At 39.4% G+C, this 27,788-nt stretch overlaps 3 protein-coding genes across 4 annotated transcripts in view; all 3 read right to left on the bottom strand.

Moving 5' to 3' along the window:
- On the bottom strand, positions 1–4,493 carry spc25 (SPC25 component of NDC80 kinetochore complex). Its single transcript, XM_035408248.1, has 7 exons — positions 4,320–4,493; positions 3,806–3,968; positions 3,644–3,709; positions 3,101–3,247; positions 2,794–2,898; positions 2,561–2,659; positions 1–601 (listed from the first exon to the last, which is right to left on the bottom strand). The coding sequence occupies exons 2-7, from the start codon at positions 3,957–3,959 to the stop codon at positions 489–491; spliced, it is 684 nt and encodes a 227-aa protein (XP_035264139.1). The 5' UTR covers positions 3,960–3,968; positions 4,320–4,493; the 3' UTR covers positions 1–488.
- Positions 4,494–9,183: 4,690 nt separating this feature from the next.
- Positions 9,184–20,929, bottom strand: nostrin (nitric oxide synthase trafficking). Its single transcript, XM_035408082.1, has 16 exons — positions 20,854–20,929; positions 20,584–20,669; positions 18,438–18,521; positions 18,238–18,300; positions 18,001–18,082; positions 17,835–17,897; positions 16,887–16,985; positions 14,585–14,710; positions 14,264–14,362; positions 13,677–13,802; positions 13,474–13,582; positions 13,277–13,365; positions 13,031–13,156; positions 10,780–11,005; positions 9,863–9,946; positions 9,184–9,756 (listed from the first exon to the last, which is right to left on the bottom strand). Exons 1-16 carry the CDS (start codon positions 20,878–20,880, stop codon positions 9,620–9,622), a joined length of 1,626 nt encoding a protein of 541 aa, XP_035263973.1. The 5' UTR covers positions 20,881–20,929; the 3' UTR covers positions 9,184–9,619.
- Positions 20,930–23,082: 2,153 nt separating this feature from the next.
- cers6 (ceramide synthase 6) overlaps positions 23,083–27,788 on the bottom strand; it is a 32,525-nt gene continuing 27,819 nt past the window's right edge. The window contains exons 9-11 of one of the 2 annotated variants that reach the window (XM_035410912.1): positions 26,353–26,509; positions 24,279–24,302; positions 23,083–23,706 (exon numbers count right to left, since the gene is read on the bottom strand). In XM_035410912.1, the coding sequence (XP_035266803.1) occupies positions 23,548–23,706; positions 24,279–24,302; positions 26,353–26,509 (340 nt within the window). In that variant the 3' untranslated portion in view covers positions 23,083–23,547. The remainder of the gene's footprint in view (positions 23,707–24,278; positions 24,303–26,352; positions 26,510–27,788) is intronic. The other variant, XM_035410913.1, reaches the window with a different exon arrangement.

Below are 27,788 nucleotides of genomic sequence, written 5' to 3'. Positions count from 1 at the left end.
TTTGTTTTTGGTTTTTTTTATTTTAAAAGTAGTGACCCTGGAATGTCCGTGGACAGTGGAGGAAAAAAACATAAGCTACTTAAACTGCAGTGGATAACAGCACCTCCTGAAATAAGACATTTACAAGTATTCCTTTCCTAAACTATAAACCCAGTGACCAGCATGATGTGCCAAGAGGACAGCTTTAATACAAACTGCAGAAATTATGAGTCTTAGCCTTTAACTCTGACAAACAGAAATGAACAGCGGCGATAATCATTTGTGGAATAAACTACACAATTTCCCCTTGACAGAAAATAAAAAATAAATATGAAAATTGCGACATTTACAGCAAATAAAATAGTGATAATTTTACATTTAACACATCCAGGGTTTATTGAGTAAAATATTCAGTCCTTCCTTCACCTAATGCATCCACAACTCCATTCAGGGGGGAAAAATGTAATTCTCACAGCACTGGGCTACTTCGCACAATAAAAAAAAAAGTTTTAAGATGCAAATTCTTTCCTGACGTTTGCCAGGAACGCAGAGAAGTTGTTTGTCTCTTGCAGTTTACGCTCCAAGTGGGGCATGTTTGCTATTGGAGGATCACAGGAAACCACTGGGAGGGGAAACCACAGAAAGGGAGAGTGTTAAAAGATTTACAAGACCCTGAACAGTCACTTTTTTCACTTGCATTTGAAGTGTTCATTAAGCCATAAGATTAACTTGTAGACTTTAGTGCACAAATAATGAGGGGAAAAAACATTTCATTTTCCATATCATTTTAAAACAAACGCTGGCAAGGGGTGCCTAATGTATTGATGTTCACTTGAAGTTCACTTCTGATTGTTAGCCTGCACTTCCAGGTCATGTTCTGCTGTCTGTTCTGGTCCATTGCTGGTGGAATGCGCTTCGCATTGGCCATATTCTAACGCCAATTTTTGTTCTTTTAGTACAATTACATTTAAAAATTATATATTTTTCATTGCAGAGTACAAAGCCACTGCTTGCTAGCTGTAGTATTGTTCACAGAAAACCAAGCAGCGGCAACATCTATGCCCACATGTCGATGTGATATTGCGAGTCGTCCAAACTTATTTTATAGAACAAATAAAGAACAACTGAAAATGATATGTTCAAAGAAACCTGTGACTAGAACATGTCCCAATTTGATTTATATCATGAAAGCATTGTCATGCAGTTACAAAACCCTGTATAGATACCCTCTGTGCTAGGATCAACTCTCTTAAGACTGCATTGAAGATTAGGCCAACCGACCTATCGACACCAAGTCTCGTAAGCTACAGTAATAGAAGTAGTTAGCTCAGTTAGGTTAGCCCCCTAGCTAGCTAGCTAATATGCGACAGTTTAATGCAGTCTCGATTCAACTACGTCACAGAAGCACAAGGCTTTATGAACGACCGAAAAATGCCTGTCCACTAAACGTTCTGGATTTTGTATGTTTATTTTATTTTTATTATGGTCCCAATACTTTATTGCCATGGTGATAACATGAAACTATGACCCAGTTCAACAGGGCTGTTACTTTTCCATCACTGTATGGTATGGACACACCTCCACCCAGGACCAGAAGCAGTTGAGTGTTTCATCAAAACTCACTGGATTCAAACATAAAGCCCATAAGATCACGGCTGACTCATCCCACCCTGCCCAACAACTGTTCACTCCTCTTCCCTCGGCTAAAAGCATTGGGTCCATAAAGACCAGGTCAAGCAGGTTCAACAATAATACTTGCCCAGAGGCTGAGGCCTGAATTTGCACTAACATTCCAATTTTCTTAATGTTTTCAGTTCCTGCTTCTTACAATTATTACTGAATTACTGAAATTATTACAAGATTACTAAATGTTCTATTACTGGAATAAACATCACAATCCTGCAGCCTGTTGTGCTGTTGAAAATACATTCCATTAAATGGTTAAGAGAGAGCAGAAGAGTATAGGAAATCCAAGGCTGATAACTGAACATATTTGTCTCTAGTAAAGATTGTAAGATTATCATTGCTGATATTAGAATGGCTAAGACATGAGCTCACATATACTAGTATTGTTTGCAGAATTCAAGGAATTTTCTAAATGGAAATTTCCCAAGAAGATGTAAATTCATGGGATGATCGTTTCCTCCCCCTGACCATTTTATTCTCTATGCGATCAACTGAAATAGACTCAGAGACCAAAACAGACTTTAAAAATGTTATTAGTTATAGATTTTAACATTTATTTATTAACATTTATTTAACATTCTTTTTAAAATCTTATGGAAATTGTACATCAAAATGAAAAAGTCATCTAACCTCAACAATATAAGACTTTATCCACTTGTGCCAGCACTGAAGAGCAGTCACAGGAATACACCTGCAGACTTTTGATTCCCAGTGTGCACGTGAGTCACTGTGCACTGATTCTCCATAGTGCCTAACTGGTCATCTGAAATGCTGTCATATTAACATACCGAGAGCCAGCGATGAAGACCACCCTGACAAAAGCAACATCCTACCTCCTGCAAAAGCTTACACAGGGGGACACAAGAGAGCCCGGCCACATCTCTATTCGACTTACCTTCATAAGAGCCCTCCTCGCTGATCCTGAGGACAAAGGTGTATGCAGTCTCAGGGTCCTTCTGGCTGATGTTTCTGAATATAAATTGCAACTTTTCACCTTAATTAAAAAAGACAAATACAAAATTGTAATCAGTTGGAGATAGGACGTTCTGTGTTAAAAACTAACACTAGACACATTTGGAAATGCATGAAAAAGATTTCAACAAGCATTTAAAAGCTTGTATGCCATACCATGAATTTTTCTTATTTCAAGTCCCAGTGATTCCTGGAACACCAGCTTAGCTTTGTTCAAGTTCTTCAGTCTGGCTTTATTTGCTTTGTTTTGAGAAACAATAACTTCAGAGGAAGAAAAACGAAAATAAAATAGAAAATTAGTCACCATTTTAGTACATTTGCACACTAACATCAAATTGTATCATTGCTAACATTGCCAAGGAACACATTTTGTTACTGCAAGTTAAAGGACGCATATGTCCATTTACATTGAACATCACACAAAAAAACAGCGTTACAAACAATGTTTCAATCTCAAACGTACGTTCCTTCTTCGTGGCCAGGCTTTCTTTGAGTCTGTTGATGTTACTGATCAGGTTTTCTTTCTGAATCTCCTTTTCTTCCATTTCTGACAATGCCTCCGGAATAATGTCCCTCTTCTGCTTAACAACATCACGGATGTGTTCCAACTCTACGGTAACAAACATTAGAGTTTTCAACAAGGTCAGCACCAACAAAATTCATGTCTCGAGAGGATCCGAATAACATGTATTTAACCAACAGTGGTTAAAAATCTAACATTTAGCACCAATATAATAACTATTACACTTCTTGGACAGCATCAACCCATGTGCACTTGTATTTAATGAAGTAATGACATCTACCAAGGAAGATAGAGGTAAGCTCTTGAGATACAGGAGTAAACTAAAAGCAATACAGCACAAATAACAAGCTTTTCAGTATAACGCAGCATTAGGCATTACATGTGCACCGATTTGTTTTATTGTTTAAATACATCGTCTGTCTTACACTGCAGGAACATATTCTGAGGATTCTGTTAAATCAATTATTAAACAAATTTACTCACCATTTCTGTACATTTGAATAGTTTCAAACATGGTTTCAGCCTCCTTGCATTTCTTCGAACAAGCATCTATAACGCACGAAAATAGTTAAGTTCACACGCGAGTCGTCAGTCCAAATATGCTCATTCAGTGTAGGGGATATAGAGAAGTCGTAGTGTGAGTACCTTCTACCGATTTGAAGAACTGTTTGTGCGCTTGACACAACTCCTCCTCCGTGTCGATCATCTCGCCTATTGCTTGGTTGAGCAGTTTGTTCCTTACCTCTTCAAGCTTGCTGCTGAACTGTTCATTAACGTATGGGTCTGTTATACACGCCATACTCGTGATCTAAAACATAAAACACGATTGACATGGTTTGAAAGTGGATTAGATTTTGGCTAACTGATTAATACTAACATGCTAGTGTCGATTCATAAACAGTAGCCTAATAACACGGTTGTCTAGCTAACGTTAGCTGGGCAGAGATGGTCATAGTTGGTCTAATTAAATCATTTAGCCAACAGCCAAACGTTTGAGTTAACCTACAGTTATCGTAACGTACAGTAATGTTAACTGGCAAGCTAACGGCAGCTAACTGACAGCTTGCCTGGCTAGCTGTTTTAGCTCGTCAGACTACCTTAAAACCAGACCTGCATGTTTGATAAGACCAAAAGATAGATACAAAATAGATATCCTCACCAGTGTATCACAACGGCTTATCTTTTCGTTTTTACTTGACGGTAGTTATAATAAGAAGCCAGTAGAGATCCGTTTTGATGTTTTTTGATGGTTTATCCCATTTACACTTTCGAACTCCGCGGGAAGAAACTCAAGAAATCCACAGAGAAATTTAGAGAAAATTTGAAAACGTAAAGTCGGCAGCTAACAGGCTAAACGTAAAGGACTGGAAACCAATCATAAACATGTACGTCATAGACCCAATCCTCTCCATGCGCGCGCATCGTTTTCGTGAGTCTCCAGTGTGGCCGAGTTAACCATTTCCACCCCAAATTGTTTCTGAACTTCAGAAAATTATCTCATTTGGAAAAATTTAAATGCTACTTTCACACAAGCGTTGCAGTTCACCCATATTATTATTATTATTTTTTAAAATGTATTCATTTACAATTATTTTATTTATGTTTATTTTTATATACTTTCTCAGATTCACATTGTGTTTTTGGGCTGCAATAGTCATGTATGTTAGTGGAACTCTGGATCACACATCATACTAATTACTTTTAAAATTACATTTAACAGTACATGGGCTATAACATTAACTATAATGTTAATGTTGTTTATGCCTTCATTTAATTGGATGTGCTCACCAGCAGTTGCTTCAATTGTCAGATTAATCGTTTACCTATTTTAGCAGAGCAAATAATGAGGTTTCGATTTTTAAAAATGAAATCTGAAATTGAAACTATGCATTTTCTAAACCAACGCCATTGGCTGTAATTCTAGTTGTAACCTGAAGGCAGCACTATGGTTTAACGGTTGGAGCACTGGACCCTTGGCCTAGGGTGGAAGAAAGAAAAACTAGTTAAGAGCACTGGAATGGCTACACCACAGAGAAATATATTTTATTCTAAGTGAGCATTCAAAATGAGTTTTGAGAATAAAATTAAACTAGTGGCACCAAACATCGTGTGCCCTTTGTATCTTGTCACACAAAATACCTGAATACCCTGTGCTATGAAATTATGTGAGAGGAAATGTAATTTGATTAAATAATTTACAGCACAAAATTCTTATTTCTGGTTGAGTTGCCATGGAATGAACCAGCGTAAATGTAAAATAACTGCAATGTTTTTTCATTAGCAGTGGTGTCCTGGTCCAAAAATGAAAAATCCCAGACTACTCACCCCACCCCAGGGTCATAAATCTATGAACTAGGTAGCAGTTATCATCATATTAGAACATAATAGAGACTAATACAATAACAAGCTTAATCTCCACTGACAAGTTTCTTCTGCACCTTCCATCTGAGCTTGAATCTTGTATTGTTGCTTGTCCATCTGTGTAAGAGACCATTGATTGTTGATGACAGACATTTCTGTTAACCACAAGAGTCCATTTAATCAAATCTGAAACGTATGTGAAACAAAGCACATTGTGTTACTAATGTGTTACCGATGGGTCTGCTTCTAACTTAATCCTGGCACATTCGGAAGTCCTTGCTTTCACAACTGAGCTTACAGTGGCCTGCTCAGATTTTGGATATGCATGCTAGAATTCAACTTAGACTTGAAATATCTACGTAACAAGTCCGCTTAATTCCAAAATTGCACACATGAAGTAAATTCAGAGTTGGGTGTGCAAGTGTGCAAGAGCTGCGATGCACATGCATGGATAATGTATTATGGGGCATGTATCATGAGCTTGATGGTGTTTCTTAATGAAGACAGAGATAAGCACATTATTTACACACACATTTCACTCACAAAAAAAGTGAAATATCTAGTGCACTGCTACCAGGGAATGCTGCCTAACTACAAGTGCGTTTGATAAATGTTTGCATTTCACATAGAATGCTCAATGAGTGCTATATATTTCTAATTGCAAATTAAAGTTTACATTATCTTGTCACAATTGAATTCCAAATCAATTACCTATAAGTGAGTTTGGAATTAATAACATTCTGTAAATTTGCTTTCACATCTGTTTAACTGGGTACTTCTTTCAATTGAAGACTAAATAATTCCAATAAAATCACCCAAAATTAAGAACCAAAAAGGTTTGAGAAGTGTAATATGTGTAATATGTAATATTGATCAGCCACCCATTCTGCCAACTAATATGCTGTGGCTGGCCAATTTATTTTTAATGGTAGGACAGAAGTCCCTCCGTCGATGTGTCAAGTCATCCACATCCAGCCAGCATTAATCCACGGATTCCATAGCCTCCACAATCTTCTTGGCTCATGTCACCCATTTGTGGACAAGCTCCACACTAACGAACCTTATAAAATGGAGTGTTGCTTGGCCACTTGCTGCGCAAGCACCTTAAGCTCTCCAGTAAACTAAAATTAGGCTTGTGTTTTTCGGCCTCTTCTACCTCTGTTACTTGTTTCCTTGAACTGCTATTCTGGAGTGCATTAATTTCGATTGCATCCCATCAAATATTTCTATTATTATTTTTTTTTTTTGCCATTTCTCTCCAATTTTAGTCGTTATACCAATTCCCGCGTGTATCACAGTCCTGGTCGATGCGCTATCCTCTGTCGGTCTGGGGAGGTGTAGACCGCCACATACCTCCTCTGATACATGTGGAGTCGCCAGCCGCTTCCTGACAGGGAGGAGTTTCACTGGGAGAGCGTAATGCGTGCGGAGGTTCACATTATGTCCCCCAGATCCCCTCCCTGCTGAACAGGCGCCCTGACCAACCAGTAGGAGTCGCTAATGCAACAATCAGGATCCATACCCTCACCGGCTCCCCACCCGCCAACACTGCCAATTGTGTTCGTAGGAATGTCTGACCAAGCTGGAAGCACCGCTGCTGGGGATTGAACCCGGGTCTCTGCTGTGGTAGGCAAGTATTTCTAATATTTCTAATGAGTTTAGAAGAGTCCAAGGTAAAAGAACTACAGTGCAGTGTCAGTTTTTTTGTTCGCAGGTTGGCGTGTGTTTAACCTGAGAGTGAATTTACATTTTCCAGCATTTCAAGGAAGCCTAATACCAAAGATAAGCATATGTGTACGATTAGTCTAAAAGCCTGCTCAGAAAAAACAGGTATCTTAAACCTGGCAAAAAACAGAAACACAGGTGTATAAATCTGCCCAGTCTGTATAGGTCCCTATCTGTCTGATTCGGTCTTCATCAGCACAAAATGTGTAGGTCAACAGAGCATTTGCTGAAGATGTAGAGTATAGAAGTGCAGAGGCAGACTGATATACAGTCCATCTTTGGAGAAACTGACAAAAAACTGGAATGTGTGGGACACATCAGAAGAGGACAGAAACGCTAAATACATTAGGCCATTGACTGGATTAGACTACCCCATTCAGCCTCAATTTCCAGACCTTGTTGTGCTGTGTAATGAGAGGCAGCTAGTTAAACTGACAACAATTTTCCCCCCCAGTTAGACATACTGAATAATTTTAGGCCTCTTAGAGTCTGCAGAGTCCTCCTTCAATTTGGGAGAACAAAAGGTTATACATCATTTCAGTTCTGGAGTCCCCTACAAATGCTGGTTTCATTATATCTAACAATTATTAGATGTATAATCGAGATATTTTTTAGTTTACTGAAACATTGGTTAAACAGCTACTGTCCTTGAATTAGCCAGGGATATAAAGCAGAATCACATTACAGGAATTATACGGCTACATTGATTTCTAAAGTGTTAATTATGTGTAAATCAACAAAATGTGAATGAAATAATGGTAAAAAAATTTGTACCTGCATCAAGATCAGATACTGGTACACGGGACGAAGATGGTGGAGGTGAAAAAATGCAAGCCTAATTTTAGCAAGGAGCTGGGTGAATCTAGTATTTCTTTGTGATAATTCATTAATATTCGATTGAAAGAACACCCACGTAGTTCTGAATTGTACAGATATGAAGAAAAATGTCCAGAAGAATATTATTAATTCATTAAGAGCTAATGGAAATAATTTTGGAATTTAACGGTGACAGTTTAATATAAATTCTAATTTCTAATTAGAAATGTATAGTACTCATTAAGCATTCTATGTGTAATAAAAAACCCACATACAGTTACGTCACATTCCCAATATATTCCACCGTTTTTGTTGGTAAAATGCATGTGGCTGAAATTTAGTCTGATTTAGTCTCACCACTGCTGAGTCTAATTGTATTTACTGCGGCCTGACATAGGACACACCCTAAAATTCGGCCCATATGCACTACATTCACTTAAACTGCCGAGCTGCACAATTTTGCAATTAACTTGACTTTGTATATGTGTGTCTCAAGTCTGAATATGCCTCTTAATGCAAGACACAATGAAGGGAGGTTAAAGGAGTGTTGGGCTGAGCATAGTAAACCAAGCCATCTCAGTGTGTTGTGTTCGTCAAAAAAATAACCCACTTCAGAACAACACAGTGTGTGAACACAGCATTAATTTGGTGAAGGATCAGCCTGTACGCGCAGTATTACAGTTTACTGTAACCAAACTCTTGGAGCTTGTTGCTGTATACAGTAATTACAGGGTATACTCTGCCAACCTTCAACTTCTTATGTGCCTGTCATGTCCAGTACCTTTTGAGTGTACATCTCCTAGGTAAACATTGAAGAATAGGAGATTGCCACTTACTATGAGTTCCACCGCTAGAGTTCATAGCTATAAACGTCAGTGTTTTAAAACAGCATGTTAACAACCTGGGAATATCTTAAAGCACCACTCCTTATCAGCTGGATCCTTAGCCACATTGGTAGACAATTGATAGCATGATTACACGAGAATGAAAAAATCTACATAAAATTTTCTACACACTCTTTCAAAGTCTCCTATCAATGAAAGTAAATGGAGTCGTTTATCTTCACTTTGTACGCGCACTGCAAAGGCTCCTTATCTTAGGAGATAGATCTCAAAAGATAATTACAGTTCCAGTTTCCATTTTATTAAGATCCATGTATGATAAAATAGTGACAATACAGTAAATGGAGTGCTTCAGTGCATTTGATTTAAATATTCAATTACAACTTGGATGATTCAAATAAATTGACATTTTTCTTTTCATGTGACATTTTTTTCATTACATTCTTTTTCTATTTCATTTTTCATTTGGACTTCAGTACGAATAACAAAGTGTGAGCAACAACATTTCCATTTAAAAAAAAACAACACCCCGGTTTTCTTTTGTTCACAATGCTGAGATCATCAGTTGTTTTTCTCAGCTTACAGCTTTTACACTTGTACCTGTGTAGCAGGGGCACTAATGCTGAAGTGTGGGCACTCGTCCAGTGCAATAAACAACAAATGTGAAATGTTTCACAATTGATGTTGATGTTATGTTCCAGTATTTTGCAGTGCGTCATACATCAGACGACATGCTGACGCTGAACGTGGGCAGCTCTTCGACGTACGTTGAGGGGAAGTGACCTTTCAGGCCATTTAATGTCCCGTACCACCAACCGCTGTCTTCCTTTTCAAGAATGTCAAGGAGGTCACCTAAAACAACACAATCTGTTAGTGTCCTCACAGAGTTTTCCATGGCTGCACAGTATTGTGTAATCTGTTACAGTGTGATTGGTAGTCAGCTGTAGCTGTGACTCACCTTCCTTGATGTTTAACTCATCGTCTCTGTCAGAGCTGAAGTCATAAAGTGCTTTGCATTTTCCAATGCATGTGGGCTCTGCACCTGATGGGGAAAACAAAGCAAGGCATTAGCTTTACCACAATAATGCATTTAGCATAATAAAATGTATTTTTGTAGCTAGTTTAGCATAGCCTTTACATTGAAATGCAAAGATTGTTTTGCTGTTTTGTGCTTTAATTGTAAATTTTTTATGTTTTATCATTTTTTTGTAATGATTATAGACCCAGCAATCTACAGTTCTAGACAACCTCTCGAATCAATGCATCGCAAAGATACTAATGAATCAGATGAGTAAAATAAGTCCACTTTGATTAAGTTAAAGGTGCGGTATGTAAGTTTGTTGTAAGAACACTTTTGTTCATATTTGGTCAAATGTCATTCACATCCCAACAAATATCAATAATTTAAAATATCAAAGAAAAAAAATCCAATCTCTGACTGCCCCAGGTTCTGAAATCAGACACTCCAAATTTCACCATGCCTGAATCTTAACAACCAATCAGGACAGCTGTCTGCCCTGCCTCCTGTTGCGCATTCACAGTGCTGCTAAAGCACACAGGGCGGGCGGGGCTAGGGCTACACAGATAAGAGCAGAGCAGAAGTAACGTTAACTAGACCTTCAAACGACGCTAAACTCTGGTACTACCTATCTGGTAAATATCAGCCTAATAACATCCAGTGACTTGATCATACCTGTGCATAATGAATATTTGTAATCAAATGTGCATAACTGGAGTAGTACTGTGGAAAAATGCTTTTTATTTAAATCAATAAAAAACCAAAACAAAAGCAGTCAACAGAATATCTCGCAACATTCAAATATGAAAATGAGGTCATATAGTTAAGGCGAATAATTATTAATGGACTCTGTTCACCTTTTCCGTTGTCCTCATCAAATTCACAGAGAAGCCCATTCATCCCATCTTCAGACTGCATTTCGCTGTCCTGGTCAGAGGCAGGCTGGGCTTCAGGAGGCTGTGCTATTGCATTCTGGGTAGGAGCTGTGCAACCGACTGTGGACCTCATTGACTGTCTCGACCTGAACGGCGTCTTCTTAATCTTGACCGGACGTGCCAGCTGTACAATGCTGTGCTCAAAATCCTTTAGAAACACAATAATACACAAAATAGAACACTGTGTGATGTACTGATGGAATATGTATGAAAATGTATTGAAATAATGTGTATTACGAAGATATTGCGTCACCACCGTGTATTAGCAAGTTCAGGATTTACAGATATTGAAATATATTTCTCTGTTATGTTCTCCAAAAAGTCAGCATAATCACAATATACTGCAGTATATTCCTTTTGTAAGGGCTAACAGTGAATGCACAGTTCTTGATGATGATTTTATGGATTTTATTTTTATGTTTTTGCCTGGAACCTAGCATGCTAGTTTGGTTTGTTTACAACTGCAGCCAAAATGGCAACCAACAGATGAAAGAACATCCAAACGCTGTGAAATCCCACAAAATAGCACCTTCTCAGAATCGGATGCTATCAGAGAAAATGCACACCAAACAGTTGCCTGGGAACCGACCAACCTGACAAGCAGACCAAACTACAAGCATTTGACAGAGGCTAGCAATATACAGGAATATTTTCTAGCAATTGGACCAAATTAATTCTTATTTGTCCAAGTCACCGAAAAAACTGCATCCTAGCAGAGACAAAAACGCTGCTGCCCAAAATACCCCTTTGCCACAGAGTGGCAGAACGTACTTCACTACTAGATATGAGTAAGTTTATCTCGGTCAATATTTTGTATGTCAATATTTTTGTTTTGTGTGTCATCAATGTTAGTGCTCTTATGTATTATGTATATTGCTCTTGCTTGCACTTTGAAAAGGCATTTACAGGGCCACCTACAGTATGTCAGGCTTTTTCCTGCACAGGTAGATCTTTGGTGTGCAGTGAAACTAAATTTGCGTGCGCAAAAGCGTGAAAAAGGGAAAGAAACTATTAAAACTGCAGCTTGAATATTATTTGGGGTAGAATGCAGTCATCTGATAATCAAAGAAAAGCAAAGAGAGAGAGAAACATGACAGCAAGACAGCACATTTTGGGGCTCTGTGGGTGGGACTATCACGTGCAGGGACGACTGGCTTATTGGCGGTGCCACCCACTAATCAGCTGCGATGGTACTGTATGTGCCGGGAGAAAGCAAAGGCAGACATAATTCCATTGTGTTCTTTTATCAATGATTCCAGTGTTTATAATATTTTAATCCCTATCACAGGAAACGTTGTCTATAATTTTGAGTTAGAGGTTGCAACAGCTTGTTTGTACAGAAATGTAATTTTTGTCAAATAAGACACAAACAGTTGAACTGTGGAGTCTTTTTTCCCTCTCAGAAACAGTTTGGTGAAAGCTATGATTTAAATGAGCATTACGGTTGGGCAGTATACTTTATTTTTAGGCATACAGGCATGAATTCACACAATGGTATGCGGTTCTCCAGTACCAGCATAGGCAAAGGTGTTTCATTGTTTTTCATTCAGTGAATATAAAGAATTGCACATTGGAACAGTATGATAAAGAATTTGCGGAGTAAACTGTCAATTGTGGTGGGGGCTATAGCTGGCAGAATGACGGGGAGCACCAAAGAACCTTTTCATGTAAAAAAAAACCCTGCATATTGACTACAGGAGCAAGCATACTATTATTTTCATATCTTCTCAAGTCAAATAATAACGTGTGTTCTTTTATAGTGTGTATATTATTCTTTGTCATTTCAAAAGGCATAGGCAGAGCACCGATATACCTAAATGAAACGATGATTATTATTTATTACAAGTGAGTCTGCTTTCAGATAGGCTTAAGTGCTGCTTTTGTAATGTGGCAAATAATTATTATCCTAAGATCATCTCCCTTCATAAGTTATCAAAATTAACTATTTAATATCTGTTTTTTATTCTCTCCAGCTAGGGGGTACCCCCTTCCTGTCCTTGCCTCATTGTTCTATGTAAACAGCCCCACCTATAACAAACAGCCCCACCCATGACAATTCCCACCAGCCGACACTCATTGTTATAAACTGAAGAGGGAACATTGGGCCATTGTTGGGAGACCTGTGACCAAATTAGTTAGGTACACATAAAGTTCTTGTAATTAAGCTGTCTACCTTATCCTTCCATTTTGTAATGCTGTGGCTGAAGCGATGAGAAGATTTGGGTTTCCCTTCTAGTTCAGCCATGGTGGCAGACAGTTTACAGTGCGTTGCCTCCAGGAGGTCCAGCTTCAGTGTGGTCTAAGGCAATATGAAAAAGACACCATGTTTTGAGGGTAAATACATCACATCTGAAATCTGAAATACAAACACAGGCCAGAAGCCTCAGCCATCTCTTTGCATGTCTCAGTATAAAATGACCTCATCAAGCATCTGCTCGGTCTCCTCCAGATTCTTCTTGTTTGAGAAAGAGGGGTTTTCGGTGTAGGTTTTAACCATTCTCTCCAAACCTTAAACATAGATAATTTGTAAAGGTAAAAAAAAATTTTTCTTCTTGAGTTTCAATTTGTCCATTGCATGCATGCACCATAAAGCATTCATTATCCCTGCACAATTACCATCCAGATCTTTCTTCGTTCTTGAGATGTTATCCTGTAGCCGCTGGAGTTTGGACTTCAGTGCCTCTTTTCGTCTTTCTTTCCCCATCACAGTCTTACTGTCCTCCTCCTATGAGGCATCATGAGTTCATAAAATAGCAGTGTTACTTACAATGCATCACAATACACATACATAGTTCAAGGTTTTGAAGAGAAGCCCTCACAAAATAGTCAGCCAGCAGAAATTCAGCCTTGTTGTCCTCTGCTGTGACAGAGGTCTCTTCAACGAGCATCTGAATGTCCTTCTCCACATCTACGTTTGTGATTGCCTGTTCTATTTGTTTCTGACACTGTGAGAGAAAGAGAGAGAGAGAGAAAAAATAGGGCATAGGGTATAGGGCATGGTTGGTGAAAATACTATAGAAACTGCAGTCTGCAGGACCTGGAGTTGAGTAGTGTTGATATAGACTGTTTTTCCAAGGTGAAGGGAGAGCTTGTTATCTACTAGCCACGCTCTTATTTTGAAAAGCTCCCAGTTTAGTAACGTTTTTTTTTATCCTTGTGCGATACCAGGATGGCTGAGTTGTCTGCATACAGGAATAAGCGGAACAGGCAGTTTTCATATCATGGGCATATAGAAGGAAGAGAAGTGGGCCCCAAAATACCCCCCCTTTGGTATATATTCATTGAGAGAGAGAGAGAGAGGAGACATTTCAAATTCTAAAATTCTCGGAGAATACAATGTGTAAGCCATGCAGAGGATGATGAAGAATGTTTCAGTTGAAGCACTTGAAGAGGAAGGTATACTGACATGGATGAGCGTCTGACCAAAGCTGGACATGTAGAGGCTGTATTTATGAAGGATGTTGCTCAGTATTTCAATGCGCTGTTTCTCCAGCTCTTGAATGATCTAAAATGGGAGCAAGAGGTAGACATTGTTGATCCTCAGTTGAGCACTGTGACCCTTATAGGTGATTCGTTGACCGACACCACTTGTTTGGCAACAAAACTTTTGTTGCTGGGGAACAAAAAAAATCAAGAAAACTCTGTGGAAAGTTTTTTTTGAAAGAGGTGTGTGGAGTTTCAGGAGACAGGAAAAGTTGTAGACACGCCATTGGTTTACACTGATCACCTGGTAGCAGTTCTTCAGTGTTGTCTCCCATTTCAGTCTGAACTGATGACCGGCCATGTTGACATTGAAGTACTCCTCATCTGACCTGGCCTGTGCTTCAGCGGACTTAGTCAACCTGTTGAGCATCTGGATTAAAAGCAAAAGGAAAATCACATCTGGTGGTCTCTCCCAGAACATCACGGCGGTGAGTCGAACGTGCAGGTTCTTCCTGTACAACATCCGGAGAATCCGCCCCTTCCTCACCACCTACGCAACCCAGCTCCTGGTTCAAGCGATGGTCCTGTCCCGCCTGGACTACTGCAACTCACTACTGGCTGGTCTGCCAGCATCCGCCATCAGACCCCTGCAGCTCATCCAGAATGCTGCAGCACGTCTGGTCTACAACCTCCCCAGACATTCTCATGTCACCCCCCTGCTCACTGACCTCCACTGGCTGCCTGTTATGGCTCGCATCAAATTTAAGACCTTGGTGCTTGCATACCAGGCAGCTAAGGGGTCAGCACCAGGGTACATCCAGAGGATCATCAGACCCTACACACCAGCCAGACCTCTCCGTTCTGCCACCTCTGGACGCTTGGCACCTCCCCCTCTTCGCGTCTGTACTTCCCGCTCCCGTCTGCTGTCTGTCCTGGCCCCTCGGTGGTGGAATGACCTCCCCGTGGCGGTCAGAACAGCAGAGAATCTTACCACCTTCAAACGCAGACTGAAGACTCATCTCTTCAGGCTGCACCTCTCCCCACCCCTCCCTAGCCTATAGTTTAGCTCACTGTACCTAGTTAGGATAATATGATTACGTTAGTGTATTTGGCAGGATTGTTGTTTTTGTCTGATTAGGCAAATGTGATTCCAGTGCTAGTGCTAGGATTCTTGTTTGCTGAACAGCTTACTCTACAGGGTTGAAGTCCTGATCGATGTGGTCACTTCTGGCACTACGATCCTTACTTCACTCTAGTGTTTCTTTTGCACCTCTACATCGTGAACCAATGCACTTGTTGTACGTCGCTCTGGATAAGAGCGTCTGCTAAATGCCTGTAATGTAATGTAATGTAATGGTTCAAAGCTACCATTGTAATAGCTGCTGTTATGAAGCTGCAAAGCTTTATAAAAAAAAACAAAAACAAACACAACCAACATTTCGTTAATGCCTCAGATATCTAATTGGCAAAATATGGAATTCTCAGGAGCAATAATAAACTGTTCTTCTATTACATTTCTGCATTTAGCAGATGCTCATGTCCAGAGCAACTTTTACAAATACTATGTTGCATAAAGACAATGTATACAGCCGGATATCTACTTAGCACTCAGCAGATATTTACTGTAGCATATCAAGTTAGCACCCTGCTCAAAAATGCAGCGCACCAGCTGGGAATCAAGCTGACAACCTTTGAGTTATACTGCCATCATGACCTTAGATTACATGCTGTTCTATTTCTTCATGCCATTATTTTATTCCGTTATTATACAGCGCCCTTCAGAATTATTGCCACCGTTGGTAAAGATGAGCAAAAAAGGCTATGCAGGAATGTCTTTGTTTATCAGTTTGATATTACATGAAAAATATTACAGAAATCTGACCTTTAATTGAGGATAAATTTCCTCAAAAAGACATATCACAAAAATGAGAAAATCTAATTTATATATATTTCCATTCATATTGAACCTTTTTTATGCACTTAAGGACTTTTAGTCTTTAGGAACTCTTAAGTGGCCATCCATGGCTTCCTGTTTCACTGGGCCATGAATATAAGACATAATATAAGAATATAAGAAGCCAAACTCCATCATCATTCATCATCCATCAGCATGCTCAGACTTTCTAACAGTATCTCTTCAGATTCCTCGCATGTTTTAAACGGAGAATACCAACTTCTCCCCTCTAATAGGCATTTCAGAGTCCCTCAGTTTAAACGCAACAGGCTGAAGAATTATTTTATATCACTATCCTGTTGCTAAACTAAAACCAGTGTGCTGCTAATTGAGATCTGAATCCAGAGGATATAATGTGATATGTATGTTTGTCATGACTGTTTGATGTGTTATGTACATCTATGATAAGTGTCATATGTGTAACTGTATGTTTAATCTGTATGTAATCTCTTGAAAGGAAAAAAAAGTTTGAGAACCTCTGGTATACAGAGCTGGATAAGAACTTTCAACATCTAGAAAAAGGTCCCAAAATTGCAAAAAAGTCTTAGATTTGATATTTAACTAATAGATGAACCCAATGTTTACATAATTTCCCCATTGTTTCATATGGTAGAAAATATGAAATTGTTTTACCATTTTATTATTAGTTTACCTTCTGTTTTTCCTTTTCTGTACATATTTGCTTGTTGTTCTCTACAAAACTGAAGAGAGCTTCATGTTCTCTGGTCAACCCAATCAATTTCTTCTTGATCTGCAGGGAAATAAAAATTAGTTATGTGTGCATTTTTTCTATCTACATTTAATTTTAGTTGACATCCTGCTCTTGCAAATGAAGACAAGTCACTACAAAATTGGCCATTAGAAATCCATCCTTGTTGTTCCTGCCTGGTTCTTCAGTTGCATTGAAATTAATACATTTGACTTGTTACATTCACTGTGGACAATATAATTTAACCAGAGCACTATTTATGAAAATATAAATCAAGCCTGCATGAGAATTTCATTAGTGTTTTATACAATTAATTTAAGCAATTTAAATAAAGCTTGCCTGTAGTGTAACTGATTCAAATTTGTGAAAAGGAATAGGATTATCTCCATACACTCTGAAAAGCTATTTTGTGCTTTTCAGCTACACGCTCAGCATTCTAAATTGGTTATGAAATCATTCTACAAATAACAGTTTGTCTAAAACCACAATAGACATTTTTAAAAGCTATTGATTAAAAGTGAATCCGTTTCACTGTCATCTTAGGGAAGGAATGTGGGGCAGGGCTCAGTCCGGCAGAAGGAATGAGAGCAATCTGGAGCACATACACCTGGGATGCCTTCACCACCCAGCAATAGGGGTTCTCCAGAACCCTATGTGGAAAGAAGCACACCTTTAAGTCCTGGTCTGATTAGTTAATGCAACCCAGGTGTGTGTGTGCCCACTTAACCGCTAGGCGTGGCTCCAGATTGCTCTAATTCCCCCTGCTGTACTCAGCCCTGCCTCAGAATGTTATATTCAAGTCTTAATATGTAAATACTGTATATTACTTTTTTTAAAAAGAGTAATACAGTACAAAATATCTTTGCAATTCACATTATTTGAATACCTTACCTTAAGTTGCTCATTCCAATTTGTGACAACAAGTTTCCCTGTCTTCTCAACAGTACTATCGAGCTACAAACAGACAATTAAAGTTATAAAAAGATAATTTCAAGTTCTTGGATAATTTATATTTAATAATCTGCATAATTCTGAGCGAATAAAGAAAGACACGTACTGGTCGTTTCCGCTTAGTGTGTTCATCAAGAATCTGGCGAATTTCTAGAATTGCTTCTTGTTGAAAAGCATTTCCCAACGTCCTAAGATTAAAATGAGAAAGGAAGATTTTCCTTTGGATGTGCCTGTCTCACAATGTAAAAATTCAATTCTTTCCTACCTATGGTTGGTACACCTGATCAATCTAATTACAACAAGCATCCCTTCATGAACCAGGGTTTGGATTTTAAACAATTACCTGTGTATGTCTGCCATGGAATACATTTCATCTGATACCTGGGACCAAGCATTGTAGGTGGAGCTTAAAACAGGAGGAAACATAGTGTACGTTTAAGTTAAAGGTTCATTAGAGCTGTAGTCTTGATGTGATTTGTAAGCACAGTGCACATTTTAAAAAGTAGGTACAGGAGGCCATCCCGTTCGAGGAGGAGCCCTCACTTGCGTCCCATGCTACTCAAAGCCTTGATGAGCTTGCCGGCCAACTTCTGCAGCCCTTTGGCGTAGCTGGTCTCCAACTCGGCCCTGCAAGCACACAGATAAGAGGCATCACACGCCTGAATTACACCACCAAAGAAAATAAAGAGCAAAGTCCTTAAATATGTAACCTCAGAACCGCAGCGCCTACACATATTTGTAAAATAATAAACAGTTTGTATGATATCTCTTTGAAAAGCATGTGTGGCTAAGCACTATTGTGACATATTGCACATATTTATTTAGCTACTGTATGTGGGCCAAACATACTGACTGATTAAACAAGGGTCAACATTATTTCAGTGGAACTTCTTTTGGTTTGTTAAAATGAAAGTCCAAATTCCACAAGAAAGGGATGCCTGTTCATGAGTTTGTAAAAGCAATGACTACAAGAGTGGAAAACCCCCTACAATTTCAATTGATTCCCATTGCTGTTCACACTGTTTTTGTGTGGTAGCTTGCAAACTTGAAGCAAAGAAATGGTGATAACATATTTAACTACTCACATTGCACTTTGGTCCTCTACCAGCAAGAGGTTATCATAGCCTCTTTGTCAAGTCCCTTCTCAAACAATTATCCTACTTTCACCACCTCAAGAATCTAAACCAGTGGTGACCAATCCTGTTCCTGGAGATCTACCTGGAGATCTGTAGGTTTAATTTCAACTCTAATTTTACACTACATGGCCAAAAGTATGTGGACACGACATCCAACATCTCATTCAAAATTATAGACATTAAAATGGAGTTGGTCCATCCATAGCAACTTCCACTCTCCTGGAAAAACGTTGCTTCCATTCAGCCAGAAGAGCATTAGTGAGGTTGGGCACTGAATGGGCAATTAGGCCTGGCTAACAGTTGGCTTTCCAACTGATCCCAAAGGTGTTGGATGGGGTTGAATTCAGGGCTCTGTGCAGGCCAGGTCTTCCACACCGTTCTCGACAAAACCATTTCTATATGAGTGTGTGCCCGGCATTGTCATGCTGGAATAAAATCTGTTTGGGGAAACAGAATCGTCTAGAATGTGATTGTATGCTGTAGCATCACCTTTCCCCTTTCGCTTGAACAACATTGCTGCTCTAACCACACAAATATGTACTGCTCTCCACAAACATCTTAATGTACAAATTATATATCTTGGCATATGTACACACATCAAAAAATGATCATTTTTACTAGGTAACCATTTAATTTTTTGTACATTTGCAATGAAACACTTACACTAAGTGCTGTGGTATAATTTGACTTGTGGTTCTCATGACATATAGGCACTTCTGGGGTGGGAACACAGGGCTCTATGCAAACATTTTTTTCCAAGGAGCACATGTGCTCCTAAGATAAAAAAGTTAGGGGCGCACTAATGTATCCCAATTAGTAGATGTTCTCGGAAATGATTTTTCCAGTTAGCTAAAATAAAATTTTAGGAGAAAGCACTCCTAAAATGGGAGCACTCTAGAGCCTTGCAACAGCACAGTGTTCAGCCTCTTGCTACATCACCATGCCAGGCCTGCATATTTTGCATGAGAGCAGCAGGGGTTTTCATAGACTATTCCTTACAAATTATCTCCAGACTTCTCTAATTCTTCAACCTACCCATTACCTCAGTTGTGTACATTACGAATCCCAGTCCTACAACATTTTCTTCAAATTAAAAAAAGACTTAATTTTCCCCAATTCTGTACGGTCACAATCCTAAATTTTCATGAGCAAAATGACCTCACCCCACCCCCAGCGCTGCTGTGCCATGTACCATGCTGCTTGTGATGGTAAGCGATATCATCCTTGGAATGTCAGGGCCACTCAAATGCTCTCTCTTTCTATACCCGTTCTCACAGGCAGCGAGAAGCAATGAAACGATAACCACAACAGCGATTAAAATTTAATCCGGAAGCTCAGACTTTAACCTGCAATTTGTGGGCTGAAGGAGCTTGCATTTTTCAGCACCAAATTCACAGCAGTAGCCATTTATACATCATCCTTCCTTATTATTAAATACAAAATATCATAGCATACGTTTGTGTCACTCAAGAATGTTCTGTTTAACTACCGCCCATTTTAAAGCAATATATACAGCATGTGGTCCAAATTTATCACAAAAAAAGTTTAGTTACCTTTGCTGAAAGACTATCATGAGTTCTTTGCAGAAATGCTCCCCATTCTTTGAAAATTTCTTCAGATCTTGGTACAACAGATTGTACTACAAAAAAGAAAGCGAAGCCACACTTTTACTTCGAGCAAAGCACAACTTTCAAACATTAAACCAACCAGGTATCTAAATAATTTAAGCTTTAAAACGACACCCTCTTTAAAAATGAAGCAGGGCAGTTTAAGATCACCACGCTTAAGAGTTTTGTAGGGATATTTTTCTAATCTGCACTCACCGTGCAACCGCTCACAGGGTCCTTCATGCTGTCGTAGGTCTGGGCTGTTTATTGACTTGGCACTTGAAACTTTGACCACTCTCCCAAAGTCATGCATGCGGAAGTCACCTGCGCTCACCTGACCAATAAAACTTCGCCGGCAGATTCCATTTTAGCACGATGATGTGCGCTTGAATGCAATACAAACCCCTCACTCTTGATGGTGATTACGATGCAGTTGCTTACCAAGACGTATACATTCGTTTTAAGATTGTTAGTAGGTTCAGTGTCTCATAACATAACCGATTAAACCAATTTAAACAACAAAGTAAAAAGACTGACAAGAATGTCTTTCTATAGCCTTTTATTAAAGCAAGTGTTTCATGATACATAACCCATCTGCATTAATGAAACTACTTACTTAATACCAGACTACAATAGACGGACACCTCATGGGTGGCAGTTCAACTGCAGTAAAGGAATTACACTTTGTCACTGATTGCATCATCAGTCATTGAACCGATGCACAATCACTTATTAAATACACATGCACAGAATTTTTTTCCTGATTACTCAATGAAAATAATGGTTTCCATTTGTAGCACTGATTTAGTGAAAGTCAGTGTAGCACTGCAATAAAATACAGAAACAAACCAACGGCTAAATGTAAGGATATCACAAATAATGTAAACACTGTCCTGAAGCATTTGGTTGGTTTTAAGATGTTTATTCAAAATACATGGCAACATTTTTCATTTGTACCTATACAAAGATTTATCTGTCTGAAAGGCAGAGGAACCCAGGCCTCTGAGACAGCAATTATATTTCGACAGCAAGTGTGAACTGTACAACAGCCAGCTCTGCAGGCAAACTGGTAATCTGGCAAAAGCGAGGAGACCAGGGTTATTTCATCGTTGGATATTCCCACACCACGAGAGGGAGCTGCAGTGGAGACCAGCAATCACACTGAAATTAAAGACGGATTAAAAGAGAAGTAGCACTAACCGAGTGACCTTATGCACGGAAGAAACCAGAGAAAGGCACCTAGAATGTCATTTTGAAATCTAATGTCCGCCACCTACATAGTACTACATGGTAACAATGTTGAGCAATGATATGGACCGTTAGCTCGTGGAATCTAGGTGGGAGGTCTTTTATTATAACAGAACGTCACTTGTGTGTAGGGTTTTATCAGTTAATCTACTCCCATGTAAATGTCAGAGGTGTTGTTCATTCAGAAAGTCTGAAGACACGCACATCTAACATTTCATGTTTACTGCATTTTATTTAAGAGTTATACTAATTATCCAATTGTACTTCAGTAAATTCCTTTCTGGCAGTAAAATTGTGTTACCTATGTAAGCAGAAAATTACCAGGCATTGACAGTATGGAAAAAGGACATCGTTTTTAATACAATGTAATCATTTATTTCAACCTACATAATGGTACTTCTACATCTTCAGTTGTCTTAATAATGAATACTTCTGGAACATCATTACGTAATATTCCATTTTAGGGTTTCCCATCAAGTTGCATTGCTTGACACTTTTATGTTCAGAAAGAGGAGCTTGAAATGGTTAAAAGAAATGATCGTTACCGATTTCAGATTTACGCATGTTTGCTGGACAGAGGGAAACTGATGCAATTTTGGAGGAAAACCCTATTCCATGGCATTGTTGAAAGAATAAATGTATACCTAATTCATAAATAACAAAATGTACAGGTATTTATACCAGCTACCCCAATTTAAAACATAACCTAACCATACCAAACAAAACCATAACGGCCCGCTGAATTATGAGACTGGAATCATTGAACATTTCAATCGGATATTATACTTGCAAATATTTAATAGCTTTGGAGATTTAATACCACAATGTGTCTGGCTATTTGAGTGTTTTCCAAATGTGCCAGAGGGCACTTTAATGAAAAACAGACAAAGAAATGGTTGAAGAATACTTGCAAAAAGCCTAAGCTTGAAATATATGTTTTAGCACTCTAAAATTACACACAGACATAATACTCTTACTGGTGGTCTCATTTACAGCTTAAAAGTGTAATAAGTGTGTGTTTTGTGGGTCCTCACAAATCATTGAATACGTATTATGGTTTACCGGCAAATGGAACAAATAACCACAGATTTAGCGAGAATGACACTGCAGCATAGAAAGCAAACCCAGATCTACAGCAGGTAGCCGGTGACTGGGCCCAACACCTGTCCACAACGAGTGGGCCAAGAGAAGATGAGGAGCCTAGCGATTTTCAACACTGACATTCAAATTATTAAAACACATCCAAAAAAAAAATCCCTTTTGTCCAAAATTCTCCAATATATATATAAAAAATAAATAATGTCCAAAGACACAGACAGAATAAAATACCACTTCCGTAATGTCAGAACTACACTTACTCGGCATGCTTACACAATGCTAATGAAACGGCCCCATTCGTTTGCAGGAGGAGAAGCTGGCTGGTGCGCAACGAGAACGCTAGCATATGACATCCCACTAAATGCTCTTCGATGCAGACAGTCGGAGAAATAAATGAGAGGGGTGGGTGAAAAAAAAACCATACAGAAAAATGGAATGGAATTCACAAATTCTATTAAGAACTTCCAGTATCAAACGGGTGATGTTTGTGTCTCACGTACATTAACCTATTAATTGTGTATGCAACATCCTTCCAGTGCTCGAAATGTCTCAAAGTGGGGGTGATCAGTGTTCGTCCGAGCAGGGGGTGCCCGTCAGGTACCCGTTGGTCCCGTTGGTCCCATTAGTCCCGTTGGTGGCGCTGCTATGGAATTTCAGAGCAGGGCGGGGAACTTCCTCCTCGTCGGAGCTGGACTCGATGTCGCTCCGATCGTCCTTCGACACCTACGTGAACGTGAGCGGCAGTTAGAGGAGCGTAAGCGATAATGAAAACACTGGCTTTAGACCAAGACATTCAATCTAACTGCACTAGGCTTCCCATTTGAAGCAAATGCGGCACCCGTAATACTTTAAGATCTTGGTGTTCCAAAATTGTTAAAATACAAAAAGACTTTTCCTTAAATGCATGGCCATTACATTGACGGCACCAAAATATACCAAAAAGACCACGGTTTGCTAAATGGAACAACAGAAGAGTGTGAAGCCCGAAAGAGCAACAGCACTCTAGAATGGCCCATAACAGACAGGCAACAGAAATGACAAATGGTGGAGCATGTAGTGAATATGAGATGGAGGAAAAGAAAAAAACCTTAACCAAAATAAAAGAATAAAACACACAGGGTATTGTGTGAAATATAGGTCAGAAATGTAGGCTAAAAAAACATGTTAAAATATGTTGGCGTTCAATGTGTTTGATGCATTACTTCTGGAGATGGATGACTCGTTCTGGGGCCTAGCGAATTTCAAAGAGGGAACTGTATTGAACCTCAGGAATCAGGATTCCCTGCTGTACTCACATGTAAAGGATTCCATTTTCCCGACTTCAAGGTTGGCACAAGGACAGAGGAATGAGAATCACATCACCAACGAGAAAAGCCAAGCGAGAGCAACAGTATTCCTCATTTGGAGACACAGCAACACGGTATTCCACTTCCCTCTGCTGAGTAACCTTCAACATTCTTTGTGTCAAGCAGAAGGAAAACTTGCTACACTTATTTACGATCGTTGTAAGGACGGATTGGCTGGGAGACTAGGTTAGCAGGCAGGTTTCACAAGACATTGTTATAGAGAACACACTATTGATAACCCTGTGGTTATGGAGCTCAGGGGTGCATTCAGTACACAAAAGGGGTTGTGAAAAGCTTTGAAAACAGAAAGGGTACTGAACTGAATGTGCATATGCAAAATGCATCTGGAATGGCAGTGAGTGCACATATCCTCAGGGCCAGATAATTATTTTTTAAAAAGGTACAGCTAAATAATATATGAGAACCAAGATAACCACTAACAACATAGTAGCTACAGGTAGAGAACAAAAAAAAAGACTATTTCAAGTATTTCAACAGTGAAGGGTTCTGGTGGTTCGGGTGTGGCATACATTTTCCTGGCATGGCTTAGGTGACTCACGCTATTGTGCAAGGTGGATGTTGATGCTAGTCGCTACTTTAATGGTACTGAGTGCTCATGTTCGCCCCATGTTTAAACCATTCATTTTCTGTTCAGAGGGGCGTCTTTCAAGATGACGAAGGCCCCATTCACAGAAAGCAAGTTGCCCAATGGACTGAGGAGTAGGACACTGATATTATCCACATGCCTGGCCATTATTATATCCTGAACGTAGCCTGGAAAACCTTTAATCTGTATTTCAGTCCTCAGTCCTCATCCTCAAGGGGTCTCTTGTGTGTCTCTCTCGTGACCAATATTACAATTTATGACAAACTGAAAAGTCTGTCTTACAAAACGGTCTTAAAAAGGGCTGAGGTGAATGTAGATTTTTTTTAAAACTTGACTCCAACAATAAAGGTCTTGATTTACGACACTGATTAGCTCATTAGTTGGATATCTTCCCTTCTGTATGAGATATTGCCATCATGAATTTATGAGCGGCACTTTGTTATCCATAGCCATTGTGATGTACAAATGCATCCCTTTACACTTATGCACTGACCTTTCTGCTATCCTTTTAATTACTTGCTTGAAACAAAGCACTGTGGGACCTGGAGTCATTTACGGCCAACTTGGTTTCACAAAGAATGCGTCATTATACCCATCTCTGATGAAAACCAACGAGAAATCATCATATTTCCTAACTTCATTTGTTTAAAAAATGTGAATGTTCCTTGTCATGGCTTTCGGGCCACACAGATACTGGGGGACAAGGAAGTAAGGATGCATTTTTACAGTACTGAAATGAAGCTCTGATCTGAACCCAATCCAGCATTCATGGGATATTCTGGAAAGATGCCCGAGACGTCCTTTTCAACTTCCTTCAAGGGTCGATCGACTTTCTCACGGAAGAGTGGTGTCTTATTCTACTTGCAGGGATCCAGACACGGGTAGGCTCACCGCCATGACCCATACAGGCAGTGCTGGTTGAACTTGGTGGCCTAATGCCACATTAAGTGACTCTATATTAGCGTTTCTTCACTACATGCCCCAAATTTTTGATCACTACCTCTATATAACCAATATATTGTTACATATTATTACTTATGAATTATATGTAACACAAATGATGCATGATATTATAATAGAATAAATGTAATACAACAAATATTTTCTCTGTATAAAAGCAGCTAATTTACTCAGGAAAAATTAAATGTGTTCTTTTGCTCAAACATTCAGCACAGCAGATACGTTTGTAAAGCATTTCCAGTGCATTCCGAAGCATCTTTTGCAAGGTTTCTTGATCATTGAAATCTGGTGCCGATTTAGCCTTCAGTCAGTGTATCAATGGCCAAAATGGCCTGTACAATGAACCAAACACCTTCCCCGTGTTGAAATGCTGAAAAGAACAAACGGGCACTACCTCTGATATAAATGAAAGTAGCATAACCAAAATCTAAAAGTGGCAATGCTATTGGTCCTCACCTTCCCTTTGGAGATGGCTCTGCAGGCGATCTTCACTATGAGATAGGACCAGAAGGAGTGCAACACCTGCAGCAGGAGCAGCAGGAAGTTGAAGACCCACCAGGAGGGATAAGGGCCCACGATTTCCCAGCTTTCAAAAAGGGTAGTGTTCAAAATCCTGAAGAGAAGAGAAACATGCTTAGTCCGTCGATACGGCACACAATGTCCTGTGTCCTAAATAGAATTATGGATTTCGGCATAATAAGGGGACTTAATAAGATGTCTGAACACACGCAGACAAATGTCAACTTCTAGAGACCTTTCATCCATTTAAAATACTGCTGTCATTAATTCATGTATGTTTAAGCATTTCGGACATTGAGTTCAGAGTGTGATGGAAAAGAGGACGGAACATCAATTTAAATCGATTCATCAAATTTCTTATTTATTCATTTATTTATGCTTTAAACAGAGAATCCCCCTGACCCCCTCCTCCTTGGGCAATGCTATAACCACGTATGTGCTGCCCTGAAAGGCTGCGGCACCGAGTTTGGATGGTAATGTAAGCAAGCACTGGCACGGTTCATACATAAATGATACATAACAAATGATACCTGACACATAAAAAGATGATACATAGCAGGTATTCCGAATAAAAAAAAAACACGGTCAAGAAATCACCAGGACGGAAAAACCCCATGCATTTTTTCATCTTTATCAACTATTAACTTGAAAGAAAGCTCTTGTCTGGAATGCGGCACCGTTTGTCTATACAACTTAATATTTCCTGAAAGAATTTCAGGCTAAGATGGCTGCCCGCAACCCCTGCGATTCAAATCTGTAGCTTGACCATTAAGTCCAGTTCCCTCACCGCACCATTGCCCAGAGACCAGGAGCCTTTTTCTTCTGCAATGAATGAAAGAACAGCGAGACTGCTGACACAGGGTAGGGTGGAAACGGAGGTTATGTCCCTGATGGGTGGAGGAGGGACGAATGTGAACGGGAGTAGGAGTCCCGCGGGAGGCCTCAACGCAGAGGCTAATTTTCAAAGTGCTCTCTCCCCGTACCATGAGTGTACTGTGCAAGAGGAGCATGTGGGCGTCTGTGTGGCCACCGGCACTGACTCACTCCCCATAAACGGCTCCGAAAAAAAAAAAATCAAACCCCAGGAGAGGTCGTGCTAACCTCCCTCACTGTCACACTGCTGTGTCAAAAGGCCTTTGCAGTTGTTTTGCACTTTGAGGTCATTGAAGACCCTGCGCCGAATGACTTCACTTATTAAACTGCAGTTTAGACAACAAAAGGCTGTTTTTGGACTGTGTTTGCGGTCACGATTCAGTTAGCACCAGTGTGAATTATAACCCGCATCGCTGTGGCTTGTGTCTAACGTTGAACCTCGAATGACAGACAGAAAAAAAAAGAGGACCGAAAAATAGGAATTTCTGAGCGTTATGTGA

This window comes from Anguilla anguilla, chromosome 3, assembly GCF_013347855.1.
Source record: "Anguilla anguilla isolate fAngAng1 chromosome 3, fAngAng1.pri, whole genome shotgun sequence".
Lineage (NCBI taxonomy): Eukaryota > Metazoa > Chordata > Actinopteri > Anguilliformes > Anguillidae > Anguilla > Anguilla anguilla.
The sequence above is the reverse complement of the archived record's forward strand: the minus strand, read 5'-3'. Positions and strand labels throughout refer to the sequence as shown.